Source organism: Pipistrellus hanaki, assembly GCF_964339955.1.
Source record: "Pipistrellus hanaki genome assembly, chromosome: 16".
Lineage (NCBI taxonomy): Eukaryota > Metazoa > Chordata > Mammalia > Chiroptera > Vespertilionidae > Pipistrellus > Pipistrellus hanaki.
This window is the reverse complement of record NC_140518.1, coordinates 45,769,935-45,794,448: the sequence shown is the minus strand read 5'-3', so window position 1 is coordinate 45,794,448 and position 24,514 is coordinate 45,769,935. Positions and strand designations below refer to the sequence as shown.

The 24,514-nt window shown below is 41.5% G+C and overlaps 1 protein-coding gene across 3 annotated transcripts in view; it reads right to left on the bottom strand.

The window, feature by feature from the left end:
- Window positions 1–24,514, bottom strand: part of ULK2 (unc-51 like autophagy activating kinase 2) — a 101,281-nt gene that overhangs the window by 23,775 nt on the left and 52,992 nt on the right. The window contains exons 12-15 of one of the 3 annotated variants that reach the window (XM_084861425.1): window positions 22,807–22,895; window positions 15,860–16,031; window positions 14,907–14,936; window positions 2,218–2,278 (exon numbers count right to left, since the gene is read on the bottom strand). In XM_084861425.1, coding sequence (XP_084717551.1) covers window positions 2,218–2,278; window positions 14,907–14,936; window positions 15,860–16,031; window positions 22,807–22,895 — 352 coding nt within the window. Of the gene's footprint in view, window positions 1–2,201; window positions 2,279–14,906; window positions 14,937–15,859; window positions 16,032–22,806; window positions 22,896–24,514 lie in introns of all 3 variants that reach the window. The other 2 variants (XM_084861426.1, XM_084861427.1) reach the window with 2 other exon arrangements.

The following is a 24,514-nucleotide window of genomic DNA, read 5'->3' as shown; positions in this document are numbered from 1 at the left end:
TCTAGCTTCATGTTAGAAAATTTAAACCATTAGAGTATTTTTCAAGCCTAATCATTGTATCAGGCAATGATTCTTGGATATAGTTACCAAAAGTAAACAAATGGGACCTACATCAAATTTTAAAACTTCTGTGCTCAAAGGATACATCAATAGAGTGAAAAGTCAACCTATGGAATGGGATAAAATATTTGTACATTGCATATCTGATAAAGGGTTAATATCTAAAATATATAAAGAATTCCCACAACTTGACAACAACAAAAAAGTAACCTGATTAAAAAATGGGCAAAGCAAAATCCTCAACATGATTCTAGCAAATGGGCTCCAGCAGTACATCAGAAAGATCATACACAATGACCAAGTAGGATTTACCCCAAGAATGCAAGGATGGTACAATATCCGCAAATCAATAAATGTGATGCATCACATAAACAAAATGAGAGATAAAAATCACATAGTCATATCAATTGGGTGGGGGGACAATGGTAAGATATGTACACATATAATACCTTACTAAAACAATGGAAAAAAAAATGGGCAAAGAACGTGAATAGACAATTTCACCACGATGATTTACATATGGCAAATAATTATATGAAAAGAATTTCAAAACCACTGATCATCAGAGAAATGCAAATCACAACCACAGTGAGGTATCAGTGCACATCCATTAGGGAAATGACTATTAAGAAGGAAAAAAAAGGTGGCTGTTATCAAGGGGAAAAAATAACAAATGTTTGCAAGGATATGAAGAAATCAGAACCTTATATAGTGTTGTAGGAATGTAAAATGGTGCATCCATTGTAGGTAACTGTATGGTGTATCCTAAAAAATTAAAAATAGAATTATCATATGATCCAACAACCCCACTTTTCAGTAAATATCCAAAAGAATTAAAGCAGGGTCTTTTGCCTGGCTGGCATAGCTCAGTGGTTGAATGCTAACTTATGTACCAGGAGATCATGGTTTGATTCCCTGTCAGGGCACATGTCTGGGTTGTGGGCTTGATCCCTAGTGGGGGCATGCAGGAGGCAAATGATCAGTGATTCTCTCTCATCACTGAGGTCTCTCTCTCTCTCTCCCCCTAACCCCTTCATCTCTGAAATCAATAAAAATATATATTTTTTAAAAAGTAGGGTCTTTTAATTAACAGTTATTTGCATATTCACACATTCCTAACAGCATTATTCACAAGAGCCAAGAGGCAGAAGCACTCCAAGTGTCCACTGACAGATGAATGGATAAGCAAATGTGCTACAGACACACAATGGAATATTATTCAGCATTAAAAAGGAAATTCTGAGACACGCTACAACATGGATGACCTTAAAGACATTGTGCTGACTGAACTAAACCAGTCATATGAAGACATATATTGTAGGATTCTACTTACATGAGGTTATAAAAGGTAGTCAGATTAATAGAAACAGACATCAAATGGTTGTTACCAGTGCAGGATAGGGGGAATGGGGAGTGTTGATACTGAGTTCTGTGTTTCAGTTATGCAAGATGAAAAAGTTCTGCACAACACTAACTATTCTTTACTGAACTGTAAACTTTAAAATGGTTAAGATGGCAGATTTTATGTGTTTTATTCCACAACTAGAGGCCCAGTGCATAAAAATTCATGCACTGGAGGGGAGTTCCCTCAGCCAGGCTTGCCCCCCTTCTCACAGTCCAGGAGCCCTCAGGGGCAGGAGGTGACCTGGCAAGCAGGGGTAGGCAATGCCCCCCTCACACCTCTGCTGCTGCTGCTGCTGCCATTGCCGGCAGCGCAAGCCTCGGCCGGCCCTGGTTACCTGAGCCTCAGGCAGCCCCGAGTGGCGGCTGGGCAGCCGCTATCTGAGGCCTGCCTGCGCCTCAAGCTGGCCCTGGATGGCTGAAAGTCTGAAGGGACTGGGGGACTCTGGAGGCAGGCACATGGAGTGTCCGGACCCACCTGGGGGCAGGCCCAACTGTGCTGCACGCCTGCTGCCCCAGCGGGGCTGAGGGAACTGGGCACCACCATCTTGTGGCTGTGGGCATCATCATCTTTGAGGGTGTGTCAGTCAATTAGCATATTCCCTCTTTACTAGATAGGATTATATATATATATTTAAAATGATAAATTGAAAAACAAAATAAATGTTATACTCAAGAACACACAAAGTTCTATAACTGTACTTATAAAATATATATATGTATAAAAAATCTTTAATTACTTATGTGTAAGCATACCCTCCAAACACCAAGGACTCATTTGAAGCTCGTCTGCCGGCAGTTCCCACTGGCATATCATCTAAAGGAGAAAGAAAAATGGAGTCAGTTCTGCTATCCCGTCTACTTAAAACATAAATGTTTCTACATCATCATTAGTGTGGACGCAAAGGGCCACATACCAAACCTGACAAGCTCAGGGGAAGCCTGCATGGTGGGACGGGCAAACTCAGAGACCTGAAGGAGCCACAAAGGACGATCAGAAATGAAAACTTCTAACTAGCCGAGACCGGTTTGGCTCAATGGATAGAGCGTCGGCTTGGGGACTGAAGGGTCCCGGGTTTGATTCCAGTCAAGGGCATGTACCTTGGTTGCGGGCACATCCCCAGTAGGAGGTGTGCAAGAGGCAGCTGATCGATGACTCTCTCTCATCGATGTTTCTAACTCTCTATCTCTCTCCCTTCCTCTCTGTACAAAATCAATAAAATATATATTTAAAAAAAAGAAAAAAAAAAGAAAGAAAACTTCTAACTAAAAGCGAGTCATGGCCGGCAGCCCTGGAGCAGGCCGGCATCTTCCCTGACAAAGGCCAGTCTCTACCTCACTGAGCCTGTGCACTGTCTCTGTGCACCTATAAAAGGATAGCATGCCTTTGGAATGTCGGGGTGACCCCTTTTCCCAGACCCTTCAGGGCACAGCCTCCCCCCAGAGCAGGAGCCCACAGAGCCCTCATTGCTCTCCTGCTCCTCACATACCACATGAGGTAGCCACATACCTCCCATACCATGTGCTGTAAATGTTACTTTCCTATGCCCGCCAATTTAAAAGAAACACGTGTCTCTGTGACTTACTTTTTATCCAGCCCCAGAGACTTCCCTGTTTTGCTTTCTCCCACCTCCCTAACCCATATAATTATTCCCTTACACCTATTTGGTTCTGATGTGTACAATAAGGAGCACAGCTGCTGTTCTCTGGAGCATTTTATCAATCCACTGAGGTTTTGCTTCTCAGTGAGTCAAACTGTTGTCAGTTTGGCTCACATAAACTCATAAAAATTCTCTACAGGTTTGAATGTTTCTCATGTTGACATTTGGAACACAACCATTTGCCTCCATGCAATTTCATCCATGAGTAACACAGGTAAACACAGAACACTGTACGGAGCTGAATTCACAGATTGCAAGCCTTTCAATGCCTACTTCTATAAGCAATTACCAAGTCTTATCAAGGTAAAGTGTCACACTTCTTGCAGTATTTATATATTTCTTCACCACTTAACATGTGTAAAAACTGTGCTGTTTTATTATGCTCCTTTTTATGTCACTGACAAAAGTTTTGAGTACTGTAGCCCCTAATCTCAATTTGCCCATAAACTCTGCTGTTTTTACTGAACTCTGCAGGTTATGCTGATTTTTAGTCATAAGTCACATTCTAGCACAACTGAAGGTAAACAAAGCCTAGTTTCACTCCATCCTGTGTAATAAACACTCTCTTGGGTCTTGCATGGGTTGTTGAACAAGCTGTCATGGAAACTGGGGCCTCTCGGAGTCAGCAGCAAACACCACAGGCCATGTTCATTACTCCTCAGTCATCAGTAAGGGAATGGAGTATAGCTGGGAAGGCCGGGGGCCTCCATTCCTTGTCACTGCTATGTCACGTTGCCCTGTGTGATTTAAATGGCTGTAAAGGTATAATTAATATGTACTGATGTGAAATCAGTATTGACCAAATTATATGTATTTTTAAAAAGTAAACTTTCCTGCTAACTTGTGCTCAACAAGGGGGAGGGGGTCAGAAAAACCCCTTTGAATGGTCCTAAAGGGGAACTGAGAAATGCATTGATTTTGGCACACCTCAAATCCCTGCTCTAAGGAAGATTTTATTTTTTGTCGTAAAAGAGGGTAATCATATCACGAAGTGGCAAGAGGTATAAGGAAAATAAATTAGAATAAGAGTATAAAGACCAGTGGGCAAGGAAGCAGTTCTAGTTTAAAGACAACAGCTGCCTATAGGGTAAGAGAGAAAAAGGGTAGATGGGGCAGGGATAGAAGCTAGATTTCACTAAGTGTCCTTCATTTTGTAGCTTTGAGTTTGAAACCATACATAATTACAAAAGAAAATTAAAATTTTTTTTAAAAAAGAACAATCCTTAGAAATCAAAAGTAGAATGTAGCAAAGAAACCTAACCATATATTAATTTGATAGCATAATCATCAAAATTGAGACAGGCTAATAAGCCAGGACAAGCAGAATAGGGAAACAGACAAAAAATTAAACAGCAGTTTTCAGTCACCTAGAAAATCGAAATGCCAAGCACGTGGCTGCCATTTAATCCTACCTTCACTAAACCAGGGACACTCAGAGACATAAAGGGCTTCACTTCTCCCCAGCCAGAGGGAGACAGCAGAAATCCAGGGAGTGCCATTTGCCAGCCACACCCAAGGACAAATAAAGAGACTAAATCTCATCTTGGTACATCAGCATAAAGCTGACGAGTATTCTATCGATCCTCCCCTAAAACCTCCCAGCTTTAAAACCCCTCAAAACACAGATCCTAGCATGCAATCTCCTACCCAGGAGCTCTCCCGCTCCCCTTTCTCCCCCCCCACAAGCATGCACTTTCTAAACTCAGGGCAGCAATGGCAGGGCAGTTGGTCTCAGACTGCCCCCTGAACCCTGCCCCAAAGCCCCTTTCCTCTGACTTCTTAGTGAGCCCAAGCAGCCCCGCCAGGCTCGTCCCCCGCCCTTCCTTGTTGGAGGTCCCAGCTCTGATACACGTCCTCTAACATTCCCTGGACTCGGGATGGGAAATCTCTCCTGCGTGAAGTCCAGAACCCACACTCTGAGGCCGGCTTTAGGCAGACCCCTCAGGGCCAGGGCCCCTTACCAGTAACAAAATGAATTTTTTAAGAGACTTTAAACTGGGTGATTTAATTAGACATTCCTAACGGTATTATCCTAAGGACAAAAATACTCACAAGAAGTTATTATTGTGATACCTTGTTGTTAATTTGAAACTATAGGAGAAAAGGGTAGGAGAGATTAGAGCCTAAACTTACAAGGGTAAAGAACAGAAAAGTCAACAACCACAACAATGTGAAAGCTAAAAAGTTGATATAAATAGTATCTGACCTAGTAGGCCGGAAAAGCCGACAAGTGCAGTCTTACCAGAACCAGAAGAGGCTGGTGATTAGCAGTGTTGGATCCCCCATACAGGAAAGGCTGGGACAAAGGGAAGGTAGAGGTGAAGGCAGCATGATCCAGAGACAGGGGTTAGTGAGTGAAATCTCACACACTGACTACTGAGCCCTCCAGCCTCTCCCCCCATGGACCCCATGTGGCACCGGGTACACGCTCTTCAGGCAGAAGACCACTGAGTCTTCTCCGGGATCCGAGAAGCCTCAGAAAGGAAGCACTCCAAGGCAGGGACTCAGCCTATCACCCAGAGCGGAGGCTCACTATTCATAAGACCCACTTCCTACAGAGCTCTCAGCTGTTTTAATTTCCCATTCTTAATTATGAGCATACATCACCACACATCCAAGGGAAGAATCTAATAGGAAGCCCAGACTCCAAAACAAACTAGGTAGAAAAAAAACACAAACTAAAATATTTTTCAAGGAAAGGTTTAAAATGTGTGTGTGTGTGTATATATATATATATAATGACTTCTGAGATAAAATAAAATATTTCACCCTGAGGTAAGAACAATACTACTCAAAGGGGAGGGAAAGAGCTTCAGAATATTCAGAATATGAGACATAAATGAAAAATGCAATAGGAGTTTTAGAAAAAAACATTAAGGAAATTCCCCTAAAAACGTAAGACCAAAAGATGGAAAATCAGACCCCCCAAAAAAGGAAAGAAAATCAGAGATGGGTATTCAGGTATCTGTTATCACTTTTAAATTGTATAGATGTTTTAAATATCTTATATGAGTTCTTCCCATATCTGTTTTCCCACGTCAGGGGCTTAAAAGTCATCATTCCAACCTATCAAGTAAAAAGCTGAACAGACTGAACAGTCAACAATTCTTGCATCCAAAGAGGGGAGGACACAGGGCAAACTGATGCCCCCAGATGAGAGATAGACAAGCCTAAAGCTCGGGCTTACCTGAGGGGGACTCGCCAGCAGAAAGCTCCCTAGAGTCAGAGCCAGAATAGAAGCTTGAACCGAAATTGCTAATTTGCTGGAACTCAGTGCAGACAACTCCAAGAGTTACAAGCCCCAGAGGACTGAGTCAGAGGGGCCCAGAGTATTGTCAGATTTACATCTAGGAGCTGAGACTCCCACAGTGAATATGTGAGAAGAACCTCTTCTTACTTCCACCAGGGAGGGGGGAAATGAAACATTTTTAAGTCGGAGCATTCTGAGCTTATTAACAAGGCCTGCCCTTGGGGAAAACTATTAATCTGCTCAGGTTAAACTCAGAGCCAACTGCCCTGGGGGGAGGGAAATAATGCCAGCGCCCTGGCCCTCCTGGCCCCCTAAGGCAGGAGAGAGAAACTGAAAGCACCCTGAAGCTCACTAAGGGTGAGCCTAATCCCAGGCCCACCAAGGCCCCCCTCCCCCCAAACCTTACCACCACGTCACTAAGGCCTCTGTATAGCAGTTCCTGTCACCTATACACCAAGCATAGCTATCAAGAAAAATTACAAGGTATACCAAAAAGCAAAAAATAGTCTGAAGAAACAGAAAACGTAAGAACCAGGGATGTTAAAGTTACCAGGCCAGGAATTTGAAACAACTGTAATTAATATGCTAAGATTGTTACCGGGAGATAAGACTTTCGTTCTAGTCTTCTTGAGGGAAAGATCTCAATCAAGAGACAAAGTGTAGGGAAGCAAGCAGGAATTTATTGGCCGCAGCAAAAGTGACACTTAGGCCAGTGAAAAAGAAGGGCACAGGAGCAGCAGGAGAGCCAGGCCAGGCTGCTCCGCCTCACTGAGAAGCAGAGAAAGGGCCTTGGAGACAAGCTCAGGGGTAAGCCCGGGAGGAGCTGCCATGCCGCTGCCCTTTGCTCCCCAGGGTCCCTTAGCAGGTAGGGACACGTGCTTGTGGGGGAATGAGAATGAAGAGAATGGCACAGACATGCCCCGAGAGGGACAGCACCCTGGGAACGAGCTGCAGCTGCCCACCACTCCCTTGTCAGTCTCATGGGGTCCCTGAGATGTTAGGAGATAAGAGAAGGGGGGGCGGGGGAAGATGGCATGGGCGTACTTCCCAGAGGGAGAGTGAGCTGGAACCTTCATTTTCAGGGGTTTAAGGGCTGGGCATTTAGGGGAGGTTATTGGGGTGGATCAATAGAGTATTTATCAGCTTTATGCTGATACCAAAATGAGATTTATTCTCTTAATTTGTCTGTCCTTGGGTGTGGCTGGCAAATAGCACTAACTGGATTTCTGCTGTCTCCCTGGGTAGGCTGATGTAAGCTCTTTGCCCTCTGGTTGGGGAGGAAAAGTGCAAACTCTTTAAGTGTCCTTGGTTTAGAATAGACAGAATTTACTAGGTGGCTGCAAACTGCTACCCTGTTTCCCTGAAAATAAGACAGTGTCTTATATTAATTTTTGCTCCCAAAGATGCGCTAGGTCTTATTTTCAGGGGATGTCTTATTTTTCCATGAAGAAGAATACGGTACACATTTATTGTTAAATGAAAATAAAGGAAATTTATTACCTGTATACGGTGCGGTAGTACGGTAGTTGTCAACACAAACCAGACAAACTGTGAATCCTACAGTATCAAGAATTTACTCATTCATTCAATGACAATCATGTCATCATCTTCTGGAACATCATCCTAACAATCCAATTCCTGAATTTCCTGGTGAATTTCTTGTGACCCCATTTCTTTCAGAATCAGTGGACCAAATCTCTCATGTTTAACCTGGGGGGGGCCTTATTTTCAGGGGATGCCTTATATTTCATTCAGAAGGTAACCTGTAAGTAGGTCTTATTTTTGGAGGATGTCTTATTTTTGGGGAAACACGGTATTATCTGTCTCAGATGTCCTATTCCACTTGTCCTGGAGTTTTCCTAGCTTCTTACTGTTCTGCAACAAGGGCTCTAATAGGAAAAGTAGACACATGCAAGAACAGAGGGGCAATATAAGCAGAGACAGAAATCCTAAGAAAGAACTAAAAAGGCAAGAGATTAAAAACAAAACAAAATTCTGTAACAGAAATGAAGAATGCCTTTGATGAGCTCATTAGGAGACTGGACACACCAGCTGAAGAATCTCTGAGCTACAGAATATATCCACAGAATCCTCATAAACCGAAAAACAGAGACCAAGACTTAGAAAACAAGAACAGCAGATCCAAGGTCTGTGGTACAACTACAAAAGGTATAAAACATGCTTAATGAGATGACCAAAAGGAACGAGCACATGTTTAAAGCCATAAGTAATGTCAGACACCAAGGCACAGATCCCAAAAGCTCAGAGATCAACCAAGCAAGATAACTGCTTACAGCAAGTACAGTCATGCATTACTCGACGACCCTGAGGATGCATTGCTATGCGACTTCATTACACACCTAGGCCATATGGCATGTCCTACTGCTCAGGAGGAAACAAAAAATAACTTTCTCTCTAGCCCTCTGGGTTCTTGGGTGAGACATCCTGTAGTAATAGACAGATTAACAGAGAAAAACAAACAAAAGCTTATTAATAGCATATAACTCTTATATACATGGGAGAGACGCAGGAAAACTGAGTAACTCACCAAAATGGCTGAAGCCACCACCTTAAATGCCATCTTCAAGTGAAGACAAAAGAAAATTCTCAGGGAGGAGAGTCAGTTACCAGGAAAAGCACAGGTTAACAAGAGTGCGATGGCTGTGCAAATTTAAGTCCTTGACTTCTGAACTGATAAGAATATCTACCACTGAGCCAAACCGGTTTCGGCAAGAATATCTAGAGATAAGGTCATCCTCCTCTTCCTGACAATCTTACAAGGGACACCTCTCTTACAAATGTCCTTTATAAATGTAACTTTTACCATGTCTGCTATTTCTTAAAATTAACCAGCCTAAAAGAATCCTTATGCCAAAGAGATATTTTGGGGCAACAAATTCTGTTTCCATACAGCTCTTAGACTACAAATCTTTACAGCATGTTACTGTATAGGCAATTGTGTTGCTCTGAGATGTTACAAGGCTATAAGACATTGCTAGGCAACAGGAATTTTTCAGGTCCATTATAATCTTACTGGTGGCCTGGTGCACAAACTCATGCACAATAAAATGAAATTAGAAATATTTTAATATTGTTATTCACCCTTTCTCTATGATAGAAGTATCAACCAAATTCACAATCGACAATGACAGATTGAAACACACGCATGGGATTGGTGCCAGCAAGAGCTTTATATGTATCATGCATGCATGGGTCAACCTAGCCTTTTATAGATATAGAACAAACTTGCTTAATTAGACCTGCTTTCTGACTTAGCTAATCTTTTTCCAGCCCAGTGAAGCCCCCTAACTTCTCTTCCAGATAATTGTCAGTAACACAGCAGTAAATATCAACATGAAGCAGATTATTATTGTAGGTCACGCAGGGAGAACAAAGGGTAAAATATTTAACTGCAGCAGTGTTTGACTATATTTTGCACAGTGAAAAAACCCAAAGTCATTTTCAAGGTCCTCCATTTCTTACTTCTTTTTAGGCAGGTCAAGTTTCTAAACTTTCTAAATCTCCATTTTCCAGATAATGAAAAGAAAATAGGATTCCACCAAGTCCCCTATCTATCCATTCCAGGACTTCCGTGAGGATTAAATGAGATGAAGCACAGGAAAACACTTCACAAACATTTGGTCTAAGTGTAAAATGTTTCCACCTGGCTATAAAGCAAGTCATGTTCCTGAGCTGATGAAACTGTAAGCAGGCTAGTCGTCTCTAGGGAGAGGAAGCGGGGAGAAGCGACGTGACATTATTACCCAGTGCCCACAGCCACCATTTCCAGGTTGGGCTGGGCTGTGGGCCACATTTTGTACATGGGATCTCAGCAGCATTGGCTGTGATTTGGTGGGGTGTCACTCTGGGGTGGTGGCAGAGCCTGTGTTGAGGGAAGCCAAGTGTTGCTTTGTGGGCACAAGGTCCATGGTGCCATCTCAGTAAATGGCCAGTGCGCGTCATGGCAGCTCTTGCGTTGAGCATCTGCCTCCTGGTGGTTAGTGCGTGTCATAGCAACCGGTTGGATGGCCGAACACTTAGTATATTAGCCTACATATATAGATGGGCCCACCTTTGTACATGTGGTCCATCACTGACCTAAACATCATAATGCAGTACATGACTGTACCCCTAGGTATATCATTTTCAAAGAACAGAAAATCAAATATAAAGAAAAAATCCTAAAAGATGCCACAGGAAAAGAACACTAAACCTATAGAGGGACAAAGATAAAACCTTCATCTATGTCTCTTCAGGAACCATTCAAGCAAGAAGAGAATAGAATGAAATATTGAAAGTGTTGAGAGAAATAAACCACCAACTTAAGAGTTCTATATCCTGCAAAATTATCCTTCAAAGGTAAAGAGAAAGACTTCCTCAGACAAATAAAAATTGAGAAATTTCTTGCCACTGGATCTGCCTTGCAAAAAAAAAAAAAGTTAAAAGTTCTTCAGAGAGAAGGAAAACAATACGTCAGAAAATTATATCTAAAAAAAAAAAGGAAGAACAGCAAAGAAGGAATAAGTTAAGGTAAAATAAAAATTTTCATTTTTCTTATTCTTAAATGATATAACAGTTTGCTCAAAATAATAACAGCAATAATGTATTCAGTTATATATGCTTGTATATACCTTATGTGTAACACATATATAGGCTTATGAATGCTTACACTAGCAAAATGAATGACTGCAATAATATAAGAGATAGGAGGTAGGAATAAGGATTATTTTGTTATAATAAGGTGAACTCACATTATCTGTGAAGTGGTACAATGTTATTTGAAAGTAAACGTTGATTATTTATAAATGTATATTGCAAACTTTAGGGTAACCACAAAAAAGTTTTTAAAAAATATATGAATTTTTAAAATACATTTCAGAGAGAAAAGGAAAAGGGAGATTGAAGTAGAAACACCCATAATGAGAGAGATCACTGATTGGCTGGCCACTGCACACCCCCTACCAGGGATCCAGCCCAAAGCTGGGCATGTGTCTTAACCAGGAATGGAACTTTGACCTTCTGGTTCATAGGTCTATGTTCAACCACTGAGCCACAAAACTACAGACTTTAAAGTCTTAAAAAGTATAATTGATATGTTAAGTACAGAAAGAAAATGAAATCATAATTGGAAAAACAAGACAGACAATAATTGAAAAAACAATGACAACAGAAAAAGGTTACCTAATATGGTAGATATTAATCTAATTCTATCAATAATCACTTTTAACATTAATGGTCTAAATGCACCATTTAAGAGAAATTTCAGAGTGGATCAAAGCATACAACCCAACTATATGTTGCATACAGGAAACTCATGTTAAAACATAGACACATATATAGATTAAAAGTAAATGGGTGGCCCTGGTCGGTGTGGCTCTGTTGGTTGGATGTCATCCCACGCACTGAAAGGTTGCTGGTTCAATTCCCCATCAGGGCACATGCCCAGAGTGTGGGTTCAATCCTCCAGTAGGGGGTGTGCAGGAGGCACCTGATCAATGATTCTCTCTCATCATTGATATTTCTATCTCTTACTCCCTCTCCCTTCCTCTCTGAAATCAATAAAAAAATATATATATATTTCCCCCCCCCCCAATATTTTTAAAAAGAAAAGAGCTTATCTGCTCTTTATAGAAAAAGAGAGAAAGAGAAAGGAAAGAAGGGAGGAAGGGAGGGAAGGAGAAAGGGAGAGAGGGAGGGAAAAAGGAAGGGAGAGAGGGAGAGAGGGAGGGAGAGAGGGGGAGAAAGGGGGGGAAGGGAGGGATGGAGGGAGGGAGGGAGGGAAAGAGGGAGAAAGGGAGGGAGGGAAATGAAAGGGGAGGGAGGGGAGAGAGAAGGGAGGGAAGGAGGGGAGGGAGGGAGGGAGAGAGGGAGGGAGGGAGAGAGGGAGGGAGGGAGAGAGAGAGAGAGGGAAGGAGGAAAAAAAGGAAAGGAAGAAAAGAAAATATAGCCGACCAGTGTGGTTCAGTGGTTGAGCATCGACCCATGAACCAGGAGGTCACCAGATGAATTACCAGTCAGGGCACATGCCCAGGTTGCAGACTTGATATCCAGTAGAGGGCATGAAGGAGGCAGCTAATAGATATTGCTCTGTCTCATTGATCTCCCTTCTCCTTCTCCCTTCCTCTCTCTCTAGAAATCAATAAAAATGTATTATTTTTTAAAAAGTAAATGGAGCCGAAACCGGTTTGGCTCAGTGGATAGAGCGTCGGTCTGCGGACTGAAAGGTCCCGGGTTCGATTCCGGTCAAGGGCATGTACATTGGTTGCAGGCACATCCCCGGTAGGGGGTGTGCAGGAAGCAGCTGGTCAATGTTTCTCTCTCATTGACGTTTCTAGCTCTCTATCTCTCTCCCCTCCTCTATGTAAAAAATCAATAAAAATATATTAAAAAAATAAAATAAATAAAAAAAAGTAAATGGATAGGGAAAAGATTGATGCTAATACCAATAGGAAGAAAGCAGGAGAACTATATTAATTTCAGACAAAGCAGACTTCAAAGTAAGAAAAGTAATCAGAGATGAAGAAGGGCATTACACAATGATAAAATTATATTTATATTTTATAAATTCTTCAAGACATAACAATTCTTAACATGTATGCCCCTAACAACAGAATCAAACCATTAAGGCAAAAACTGATACAGGTGCAAGGAAAAATAGATGAATCCACTATTATAGTTGGAAACTTCAATAATCCTCCCTCGGAAATAGGCAGATCCAGGGGACAAAAAAAATCAATAAGGACATAGTTGAACTCAACAACATCATCAATCAACTGGGTATAATGGACATCTATAGGCTACTTCATCCAACAATAGAAGACACATTTTTCTCAAACTCACCAAAATAGATTACAGACTAGAATATAAAACATATGTTAACAAATTTAAAGGAGTAAAAATCATGTCTCTTCTCTCAGATAATGATGAAATAAAACTAGAAATCAATAGGCCCTAGCCAGTTTGCTCAGTGGTTATAGCATCAATCCACGGACTGAAGGGCTGTGGGTTTGATTCCAGTCAAAGGCATCTACCTTATACCTTGGTTGCAGGCTCAATCCCTGCCCTGTTTGGGGAGTGTGTGGAGGCAACCAATCAATAATGTCTCTCTCACACTGATATTTCTTTCTGTTCCTCCCTCTCCCTGCCACTCTCTCTAAAAATCAATAGAAAAATATCTTCAGTGAGGATTTTTAAAAAAATCGATAATAAAAAGATAACTGGAAAATCCAAAAGTATATGGAAATTAAACAACAAACACACTTCTAATAATGCGGATTTTATAATCAAAGAAAACACCAAGAGAAACATCAAAAGTGCTTTATTCAAAGTAATGTCCATTGCTAGCTACACATTTCCCCCTTCTTTCAGGTACTTTGTGGGTACTGTCCCAATAGACCTTTTCTTGTTTTGAGGAAAACCAGTCAGAGACCCTATTTTCCACTTCTTCATATAGTTTGAAGTGCTGCTCAGAACAAGTGGTCATCTGACGGAGCAAGATCTGGTGAATACAAAGGGTGGGCTAATACTTCCCAGTTAAGTGTCTTTAACTGGTTTTGGAGTGTGTGATGGTGGGTCATCATGAAGCAAAATTGCTTTGCCGTGTCTTTTAGCCCATTCTGGTCGTTTCATGATCAAAGTGTGGTTCAAATTGATTATTTATTGTCAGTAGTGATCAGTATTAACAGTTTCACCTGGTTTTAGAAGCTCATAATACACCACACCTTCCTGATCCCACCAAAGGCAGAGAGCATTGTCTTCTTTCCGAAGCAATTTGGCCTTGCAGTCAATGTTGACGGTTGTCCTGATCAACCCATGGTTTTGTGTGTTTGGGATTCTCAAAATAAATCCACTTTTCATCGCCAGTCACAATTTGATGCAAAAAAGGCTTTCTTTTGTGCCGTTGAAGCAACATTTTACCGATGATTTTTCGGTTTTTCATTTGTCTTTCATTAGTTGATGTGTCACCCTTTAAAATCTTACTTTAAAATCTTCCTTTAAAATCTTTCCCATTGCTTGTAAACGATCAGAAATTGCTTACTGAGTAACGTTTAATCTTTCTGCAAGTTGTTTTGAGTTTGACACGCATCTTCATCCAATAATGCTTGTAATTGTTGGTCTTCAAACTTTTTCTTTTGACCTGGACGTTCTTTGTCTTTCACATAGAAATCACCACTTTTAAAATGTTTAAACCAGGGTTCCCAAGTATCTTAATATGAAGCATGTTCACTATAAGCTTCCTGAAGTATATGATAACTTTCTCTTCAAAATAATGAATTAAAACTTCCTGAAAATGCTTTTTTGGCACAAAATTTGACATTTTTAAGCGTAAAAATATCTATAATGTTAACACCTTCAGAAAATTTGACATATGAAGTTTTGAAGCTTGCTGCTAATACAACAAAATCACACATATATTAACATATGTGTAACTCCATCTATTGAAGAAAAAATCTGCATTATTAACCAGTACACCTGGTACTTTAAGAGAATTTTTAAAGTATTTTGAAGTAAATGAAAATGAAAACAAAACTTACCAAAATTTGTGGGAAGCAGAAAAAGAAGTGCTTGAAAAGAAATGTATAGCATATATTAGAAAACAAAAAAGATCTAAACTCAATCTAAGTTTCCATCTTAGGAAACTAGAAAAAGAAGAGCAAATTAAATTCAAAGAAAGCATAATAAAAGGAATAATAAAAATTAGAGCAGAAATCAATGGAGGTGAAAACAGCAAATCAATAAAATCAACAAAACCAAAAGTTGGTTATTTGAAAAAATTGAGAAAATCAGTAAGCTTCCAAGGTTACTAAGAAAAGAAGAGAAAGGATACAAATTGTGATTTTGGAAATGCAAGAAGGGACATGCCTAAAGGTCCCATTGAAATTAAGAAGACAGATAATGGGGAGAAAGGGGAAGACAGATAATAGAGTGCTACTATGAATAACTCTATGCCCATCAATTTGATAACCTAGATGAAATGGACCAATTCTGTAAAACACACAATTTGCCAAAACTCACACATGAAGACACAGACAATATAAACAGGCCTACAGTATTTAGTCAATTTGGATTCATCTTTCTTTATAAAAGTTCTTCCTATCTCTCTATGAAGTTCATTCCTGCCATTCTCTCTGAAGGCATCCAGATTGTTTTAAGAGTCCTCTAATGCTTAGGTTTTGTTTTGTTTTTTCCAAAAGAGGTCTTCCTTTAATTCCTCTCCTTAAATTTAATTTAATTTCTCTTATTATGTTGGCTTCTCTATTTTGTCAGACACAAACAGAATTTGAGATAATTTCCTTTAGTTTTCATGTACCTTCAGAATCCAAAGTTATTGTTTTATGGAAGATAGCCAAGCAGATTTTAGAAAGTTAGGCATGTAATATTGGGAATTCAAACAACTAAATAATAAGAGAGTATATATAAACGTTAAAAAATGCTAGTCTAGTAAGTTAAAAAAAATAGAATGTGTACAAGCAGAAAATATTCTCACATGAGTGGTCTGACGAGATGTTGTGTGGAACCAAAACAAAGTCATCCGTGTCACAAGAAGAGTTCTTGCTACTAGTACTGGCAGAATCTTTGGACACTTGTAGGTAGTTGGGAGGGCCCAATGGTGGGGAGGATAGGTTTTCTTCCTGAATATGCTGCATATCTGCAAGGGACTAAAATTAACAACATCAAGTTAACACTGGCCTAGTAATAAAGTGGAAGTCAGAACAGGCATTACAATAAAAAGTTGGTTTTGTTTTTTTTTTCATTCAATTAGGTATAAAGTTCAATTCCATCTAAAATTTTAATAAATCTATTTGGAAATCTTTCCCTTCAAAAAGCACAGTTTTTAATCTCTTTGCAAAAAGACTTCTTAAATGTTTTCCATTATATACTTAAAAAATATATAATGCCGCCCTAGCTGGTTTGGCTCTGTGATAGAGTGTCAAGCCTGGGGACTGAAGAGTCCCGGCTTCGATTTGGATCTAGAGCACATAACCGGGTTTTGGACTAGACCCCCCAGTAGGGGGAGTGCAAGAGGCAGTCAATCAAAGATTCCCTCCTATCACTGTTTCTATCTCTATCCCTCTCCCTTCCTCTTTGAAATCAATAAAAATGTATCATGCCATTTAGCACATGTACCTGTTTGCCTCGCCTACAAGTTTTGAGATGAGTCTGTACCATCTCAACATCCCCAGGTTCAGCTCATTGCCTAGCAAAGCAGATACTCAGTAGCTGTTTACGTAACAACATGCCAGGGACTTTAATGGCATCTTGCAAGCACACACAGTTTTAAATCTCCAAATGCAAAAAACATTGTAAACAGGAAAGCAGACCATATTATGTAAAAATGTAAACAAACCAGTAAGGATAACTGCATTTAAGCAGAGAGATTTGTTTACACTCACAAAAAAGAAAGATTTGGAAAACCTTCAAGGGGAGGTTAGGGGAAGAGTTGGTTTGTGGGAAATGGAACAGCAAGGGAAGAAAACATGTGAATATATGTAAACAAATACTCAGGTGTAAGTATCTCTTTACACCTTTTGGCACTTGCCTAGTTCAAGGTCTCTAAGGACAACTCTAATTGAATGCCCTGATTATGCAATGGTTTTCTAAAACACCGAAATGCATGAGTTACTATGTATTAAGTCCCTATTACGTTTAACCTTCATTTCTATTTAAAAAGAGAAAAAATACTTTGTAATGCTCTTTAAATTCACTGCTGGTGCTTCTTTGAAAGTTACTGTGCAATGAAATCAGTCTCAAATCTTATCTCTTCTTTTTATGTGTGTGATGCACACTTGACATAAAAACTCCTTATTACTTTTTAAAAAATATGTTGTTGTTTTTTTAAAATATATTTTATTGATTTTGTACAGAGAGGAAGGGAGAGAGATAGAGAGTTAGAAACATCGATGAGAGAGAGTCATCGATCAGCTGCCTCTTGCACACCCGCTACTGGGGATATGCCCTTGACCGGAATCGAACCCGGGACCTTTCAGTCCCCAGGCCGACGCTCTATCCATTGAGCCAAACCGGTCTCAGCTAAAAATATGTTTTTATTGATTTCAAAGAGAGGAAAGGAGAGGACGGAGAGATAGAAACATCAATGATGACATACAAACATTGATTGGCTGCCTCCTGCATGCCCCCTACTGGGGATTGAGCCACAACCCAGGCATGTATCCTGATTAGGAACTGAACTTCTGGTTCATAGGTTGATGTTCAACTTCTGAGCCTCACTATCCCGTCATCCTCATTACTTTTTGTTTTGTTTTATTTTTTTGTCCTTTTCTGACTTAGTTCACTTAGCATGATACTTTTAAAAAATATATATTTTATTTATTTTTTTACAGAGAGGAAGAGAGAGGGATAGTTAGAAATATCGATGACAGAAACATGGATCAGCTGCCTCCTGCACACCCCCTACTGGGGATGTGCCCACAACCAAGGTACATGCCCTTGACCAGAATCGAACCCGGGACCTTTCAGTCCCCAAGCCGACGCTCTATCCATTGAGCCAAACCGGTTTCGGCACTCCTCATTACTTTTTAAAGATAATTTATATCTCAAGAAAGGTAAGACGGAAGGAACATCAACCATGGGCTGGACACTGTGGAGAGCTTTTCTTGTATTAACTAACTTCAGTCCCATTATGGAATCCATTCCATCTTTATTTTTTATTGTTATTTTTTAAAATATATTTTATTGATTTTTTTACAGAGAGGAAGGGAGAAGGAGAGAGAGCTAGAAACATCGGAGAGAGAAATATCGACCAGCTGCCTCCTGCACACCCCTACTGGGAATGTGCCCAAAACCAATGTATTCAATATATGGCCTTGACCAGAATCAAACCTGGGACCTTTCAGTCCGCAGACCGACGCTCTATCCACTGAACCACACCAGTTTCGGCCATTCCATCTTTAAATAAACAGAACTCAGAAGGTCAGGATTTGCCCAAAGTCACACAATTGAAAGCAATTGAGATGTTATTCCAAGTATGTCCACACGTCTTTCTAGTGGTTTAGGCAGAAACTTTCTGAATTTCTTCCTCTGCTATTTATAAAATTACCTGCAGCCACAGCTGTCTTGGTGAAAGAGATGCTTCCCCTTGTTCCAAGCTAATCTCTCCACCATCTGATTTCATTCTTCCCGCCTCTTCAAGCACCTCGGTCAACTTCCCTATCTCCTGACACGTCTACCCTCTGCACATAAACACGTTTCATTTCCTCCTATTTCAAATCCCTGCAGCCCTCTCAATTGCCATCTTCTCTTAGCAACATTTCTTGAAATTATCCATCTTCACTGACTCTAATTCCTCAATTCCCATGTACCCCTCAACCAACCATAATACACTTTCTGCCTTCAATGCTCAAATAAAATTGCCTTTATTAAGTTTACCAGCAACAACCACTGCCTACTCCTTAAATTCCTTGAATTCTTTGTTGCAACTGAACTGCGGACCGTTCCTTTCTTTGACACTCTCCCCCTTCACTCAGCGACCCTGCTCTTTCTTGCTTTTGCTACTTCTCTTTTGTGAGTGCCTGCTTCTCATCAGCCCCTTAGAAGACAGGAGTACAGAATTCCCTTAGGTGCCACCCTGCTCCTCCTCTTCTCACCTGCTTTCTACTTACCCGTGACCACACTTACCCTACCTTCCAGCACTTCCTACCTCATGAGGACTCTGCAGCACAGGTCCTCTCCAATGAGCTCTAGCCCTCTGTTACTTGCCTGTACAATGCGAATTCATTCCTCCCCGTGCTCCCTTACGGGGTACCTTCACCATCACCCATCTATCCATTGCCTTTAAGGTCTCCCTCCTCCTTAAGTCCCAAGTTCAAGCATCACCAAGCTCTGCAAACTCTTTACCTTTCTCCCACCTGCTTTCCATCCCCTTCTTCTTTTTCTTACTGCTGCCTTAGTTCAGGTCCTTATTTTTTTTTCTTTTAATACATTTTATGGATTTCAGAGAGGAAGGGAGAGGAAAGGAAAGAAACATCAATGATAAGAGAGAATCCTGCACACCCCATACTGGGAATAGAGCCTGAAACCCAGGCATGTGACCTCCAGGTTCACAGGTCAATGCTCAATCACGCAAAAACAAAACAAAACAAAACAAAACAAAACAAAACAGCTTCCATAGTATCGGATTGTTCTCTTTCCTCGAGTGGAAAGACCTCTCTACTTGTCTCCAGTCTAGTCCTCCACCCTGCTTTCAGAAGTGAGGAGGAGGAGGAGGAGGAGGAGGAGGAGGAGGAGGAGGAGGAGGAGGAGGAGGAAGAAGGAGAAGAAGGAGAAGAAGAAGAAGAAGGAGAAGAAGAAGGAGAAGAAAGAAGAAGAAGAAGGAGAAGAAGAAGAAGAAGAAGAAGAAGAAGAAGAAGAAGAAGAAGAAGAATCATCATCTAGCTAAAACACACAGTGGATCATATCATATCTCCACATAAAATCATTCAAATACCTCAAATAGCTTTAAGGATAAACTTAGCTCAATGCCTAAATTCTTTCAAGGTACATCTTCTCCCCACCACTTTAACTGATTTCCCCTCACTAGTGCTCTTTACACCCACCAGACTGGACTGCTTAGAAGATTTGTCCAAGAAAACTTCCTGCAATGAAGACAAAGTTCCATATCTAAGCTGTCCAGTATGGCAGCAACTAGCTCTATATGGCTACCGCGTACTTGAAACGTGGCTAGTGTGACTAACTCATTTTTAAATTTTACTTAGTTCAAACCAATTTGAATATAAGTGACCATGGAGGGCAACAGAGCTCCTTCAGTAGGCTGTGCGTCCATGACTTCGTGAACGAAGATTCCTCTGCCTACGATACTATTCTTTTACTGACTCTCCTTGCTAATTCTTTCTTCTAATCTCAACTCAATGCCCTCTTCTGAGCAGCCTTCCTTAGTTCTTGGTCTGATCTCATGCCCTCATCCACATTCCCTCTAGCAAAAAAGACATAGTCAGGCCCGCTTCTAATAGTGATTGATCAGCCTGCCTCTTCTCCACACAATTAAAATTCCTTACTATAATATCATTCATCAGTATCAACCAGAACCTCACACAAAGCAGGCTTTTAATAAATGAATAAAACTAATAAATACACATTAAAGAGATATCATCTAAAAAGCATTTAATCTATAGCCAGTATCTTAACAAAAAGAGTGATTTGGATTTACTTTAAGGTTGTTTTTTTTGTATTTTTGCCTTTCAAAGATTTCTCTGGAAAAAGATGCAACTGATATTTGTGTGAAAGTAAAAAAAAAAAAAAAAAAAAAAAAGAATGAGCACACTTGTGTGCATTCAGCCTGAGTAAGTCTACTCCAGCCACAGGAAGGGAGAGAACACAGGTATGAAATCATCTTACTTTTGGCAGATTGTGTTAAAAACCAATCAAACCTGCCATTTTCTAATCTCACCAAATGGAAATTATATAGAGACACTCCTTCATTCTTTTTATTTTCCATCTTCCCCTTTTATTTTCACTTTAAGCGAGAGCTTTCAATAAAGGCCTTCTAAAAATGGGTTCCCTCTGAAAATGCCTCCTCTCTCCTTCTGTGCCTCTTCACTCCCATCAGGGCCTTATCCTCTCTTCCCCACCAGCCCAAAGTCTCGCTCCTGTGTTGCTCTACTTTTCAATGCTACCTACCTAGCAAAAGCACCGCCATGCTCTCGCCACCAAAGCTGTTTCCAGCTCAATGTCCTTCCCACTGGCCTCTTTCTCAACCCACAAGCTCCTTCACTCCTGTTTCCACAGATTCTTCCTGTTTCCTTTTTCTAGCATAAACTTTGCTTTCTGTAATATACATCATGCATATCAAATATATAGTTCATAATAATAGCTACAGCTTACCAATACTCACTATGCCAGGCACCCTGCACAGACCGCCACACACTGCCTTTACACAAAGGTTAGTTAGGCCTACCTTCCAGACACGGAAGCCAGGCTCAGCTCTGGACCTGACTGGCCCAAAGTCACGAATGAGCAAGCGGCCACAGCACTGAGGCCAGTGATACGACTCCAAACAAAGCCTATAGGCTTTCCATGGCAATACACTTCCTCCCCACTTATCCCGTCACCCCAAATCCAGGGCTTGTCGCTCTTTAAACTTATGGGTATATGATGAAGTCTTGTTAGCCCACCTGCCTGTTCTATTCAGCCTGAGTGACAGGGCTTTTGAGGAGGAGTCTGCCACAGGCAGGCAGCATCCTGTTAGCTAAGGGTTGTTAGGTTTCCCTGGAAAATAATAATAGTTGCCCTTCCTAAGTATTTATTGTGTGTCCAGCACTGTAGCAAGTGCTTTTGCTCATTTATCCTTCTAAAACCCCAGGAAGGAGGTAAATTATCCTCACTTTACATATGAGAAACCAGTTTAGAGACATTACGTCCTTTGTCCTAGTTCAGTGGTCAGCAAACTGTGGCTCATGAGCCGCATGCGGCTCTTTGGCCTCTTGAGTTTTTAGCAAAGGCCAGCTTAGGAGTACCCTAATTAATAACAATGTACCTATATAGTTTAAGTTTAAAAAATTTGGCTCTCAAAAGAAATTTCAATCGTTGTACTGTTGATCTTTGGCTCTGGTGACTAATGAGTTTGCACACCACTGGCCTAGTGGCAAGCAAGGGTTGTGAAGCTCCCAAGCCCCATGCTTTTAGACCTCTGAGTGGCCTCACCCAGGAAATCATCCAGCACCTCCTTTTATGGCCGCCCACCCTGTTGAAGAAATTCGTGGTGCCAGGCAAGCCTGGAACATATAATAGCTGACACACGAGCCCTTGGACCTCCAGCTTGCAGAAAACCCTCAAGGCCACCACCCTCCCAGGCTGCACAGCGATCTGGGGAAGGGCCGGTCTGGGAAAATACAGAAGACGGTAAAGGAAGGAAGAGTAGAGAGGAAGCAGCAGTGTGAGAGTGAGCAGAAGTTCTCAGGGTCAGGAAGGAGCACGTAGAAGGAGGGAAGAAAGCCCTGAAGAAAGGGCTTGGGAACCTCGCAGAAAGAAGAGGCTGGAGTGGACCAACCCTGCAGGGCCAGGAACCACATCTAAGTCAGTGACGGACTCCAGGGCGGCTCCTCCACATGGGCATTCCAGGCATAGTAACTATCCAAACTGTTCATGACATCCAGATAAAGTAAGTCTTATAAATTACCTCTCCACCAAGATTTAAGTAAGTAAGAGACTCTTTGTTTGCAAGTATCATCCTGCCCAGCCCCACAGGGCATGCAGAGACCAGAGCAGCACACTCAGTGTTCAGAGGAAATCAGCCAGAAGGTAAAATTTCTTGCTGAAGCTAAAACAGGGTGGAGACAAAAGCTAGGTCCATTTGACCTAAGCCGAGGCTGCTATCAAACACTATATATAAAGAGAATATCTACAGTGCAGTCCCAGGCCCCCCCAGTGAACAGACACGGCAGCACGAACTGCAAGTAGTTTTAATAAAACCCAACTCACTGGTGGAGAGGCAAAGCGGCAGGGTGGTGAGCTGCCGCAGGAACTTCCCGAGGCGGAGCCAGCACACGGGGGCACGGGCACGGGGCAGGCTGTCAGAGAAAACAGAGGAGAAACACACTTCGTACTTCAGTTACACGACTTGACTAACAGAAAAACTTGTCAAATTGCTGCATGTTCGTGTTGACCAAAAATGAACATTAACTTATTAAATGCAGCAACAACTAAATTATTTAAACTTGGCTTTAGAAGTAAAAAACAGAACTGTTATGGAATAAACACAACTACAGGTATTTAAAAAAAAAAAAAAAGGTCAATGAAATCTTGAAAAGCACAATAAAAATTAATTTTGTAATACAAAATACTAATGTTTTCCTTAAGCTTGCATTCTCTCCTCAGTAAAAATGCAAAAAGTGGGTACTCACGATTTTTTAAGGGGGGAGAATCCAAGATGGCTGCTCGGGTAGGCAACTAGCCGCAGCCGCACACAACAATTTTAATAAAATACAACTAAAATATAAAATGGACATTACCCAGAACTACAGGAAAGTCGACTGACTGGAAATCCTACAACAAGAAGCAAGGAGAAAACCAGAAGGAGGCGCGGAGGAGCTGGAAAAGCCTAAGGTACGGAGACGCGGCGCACGGAGAGGACGGAGCCAGAGAGGAGGGAGGCCGAGTGCCTGGCGGGCGTTCCCTAGCGGAAAGGAGATAAACACTCCGACTGTGCTGGGCCCCCAACTGCTCTGAACCCCAGTTCTGGGCCAGACCCTGGGGACTCAGGCTCAGCCATAGGGAGCTGGGCTGTAAGTCGGAACCCCGGGGTAGCGGAGAAAGGAGGTCCCCGAGGCGCGCACACTGCCCCCAGAGAAGGGACGGTCGGCTGTGCCGCGGGATTGCCCTGACGGGAAGGAGACTGGGGCTCCAGACTGCTGTGAACGCCACCTCCAACTCCACTTCCAACTGAACTGAACCCCAATACCGGGCTCATTGGGGGAGAGCATAGACTGTTTGGCAGCAGGCGAAAATCGAGGGCACCTTTCTCTCAGAGGCGCCGGCAGCGAGCACTGAAGGACCCGCATAGGGCGGGGCTGACGGAAGCCAAAGCTGCAGGCTCCACCCTGAAACCCCGTCCCATCTGTAACTGCGAAATGCGACAACAAAATAGATCACAAACGAAAGAAATGGAGGACAAAAAGCGTCTGGATATAGAGTTCAAATCTACGCTTATAAGGTTTTTCAAGAATTTCCTAGAAAAGATGGATAAGGCCTATGAGGATATGAAAAGAGATCAACTAGAATTAATAAGGAGCCAACAAGAAATGATAAGGGATCAACAAGAAATAAAGAATACATTGTCTGAAATAAAAAATATTCTACAGAGTCCTAAAAACAGAAGGGAAGATCGCAAGAATCAAGTCAAAGATTTGGAACATAAAGAGCCAGAAGACACTCCTCCACAGAAGCTAGAAGGCAAGAGAATCCAGAAAATTGAAGATAATGTAAGAAACCTCTGGGACAACTTCAAGCGAACCAACATCAGAATTATGGGGGTTCCAGAAGATGAGAGAGAGCAAGATATCGAAAACATACTGAAAGAAATAGTGACAGAAAACTTCCCCCACCTGGGGAAAGAATTTGACTTACAAGTCCAGGAAGCGCACAGAACTCCAAACAAAAGGAATCCAAAGAGGACCACACCGAGACACAT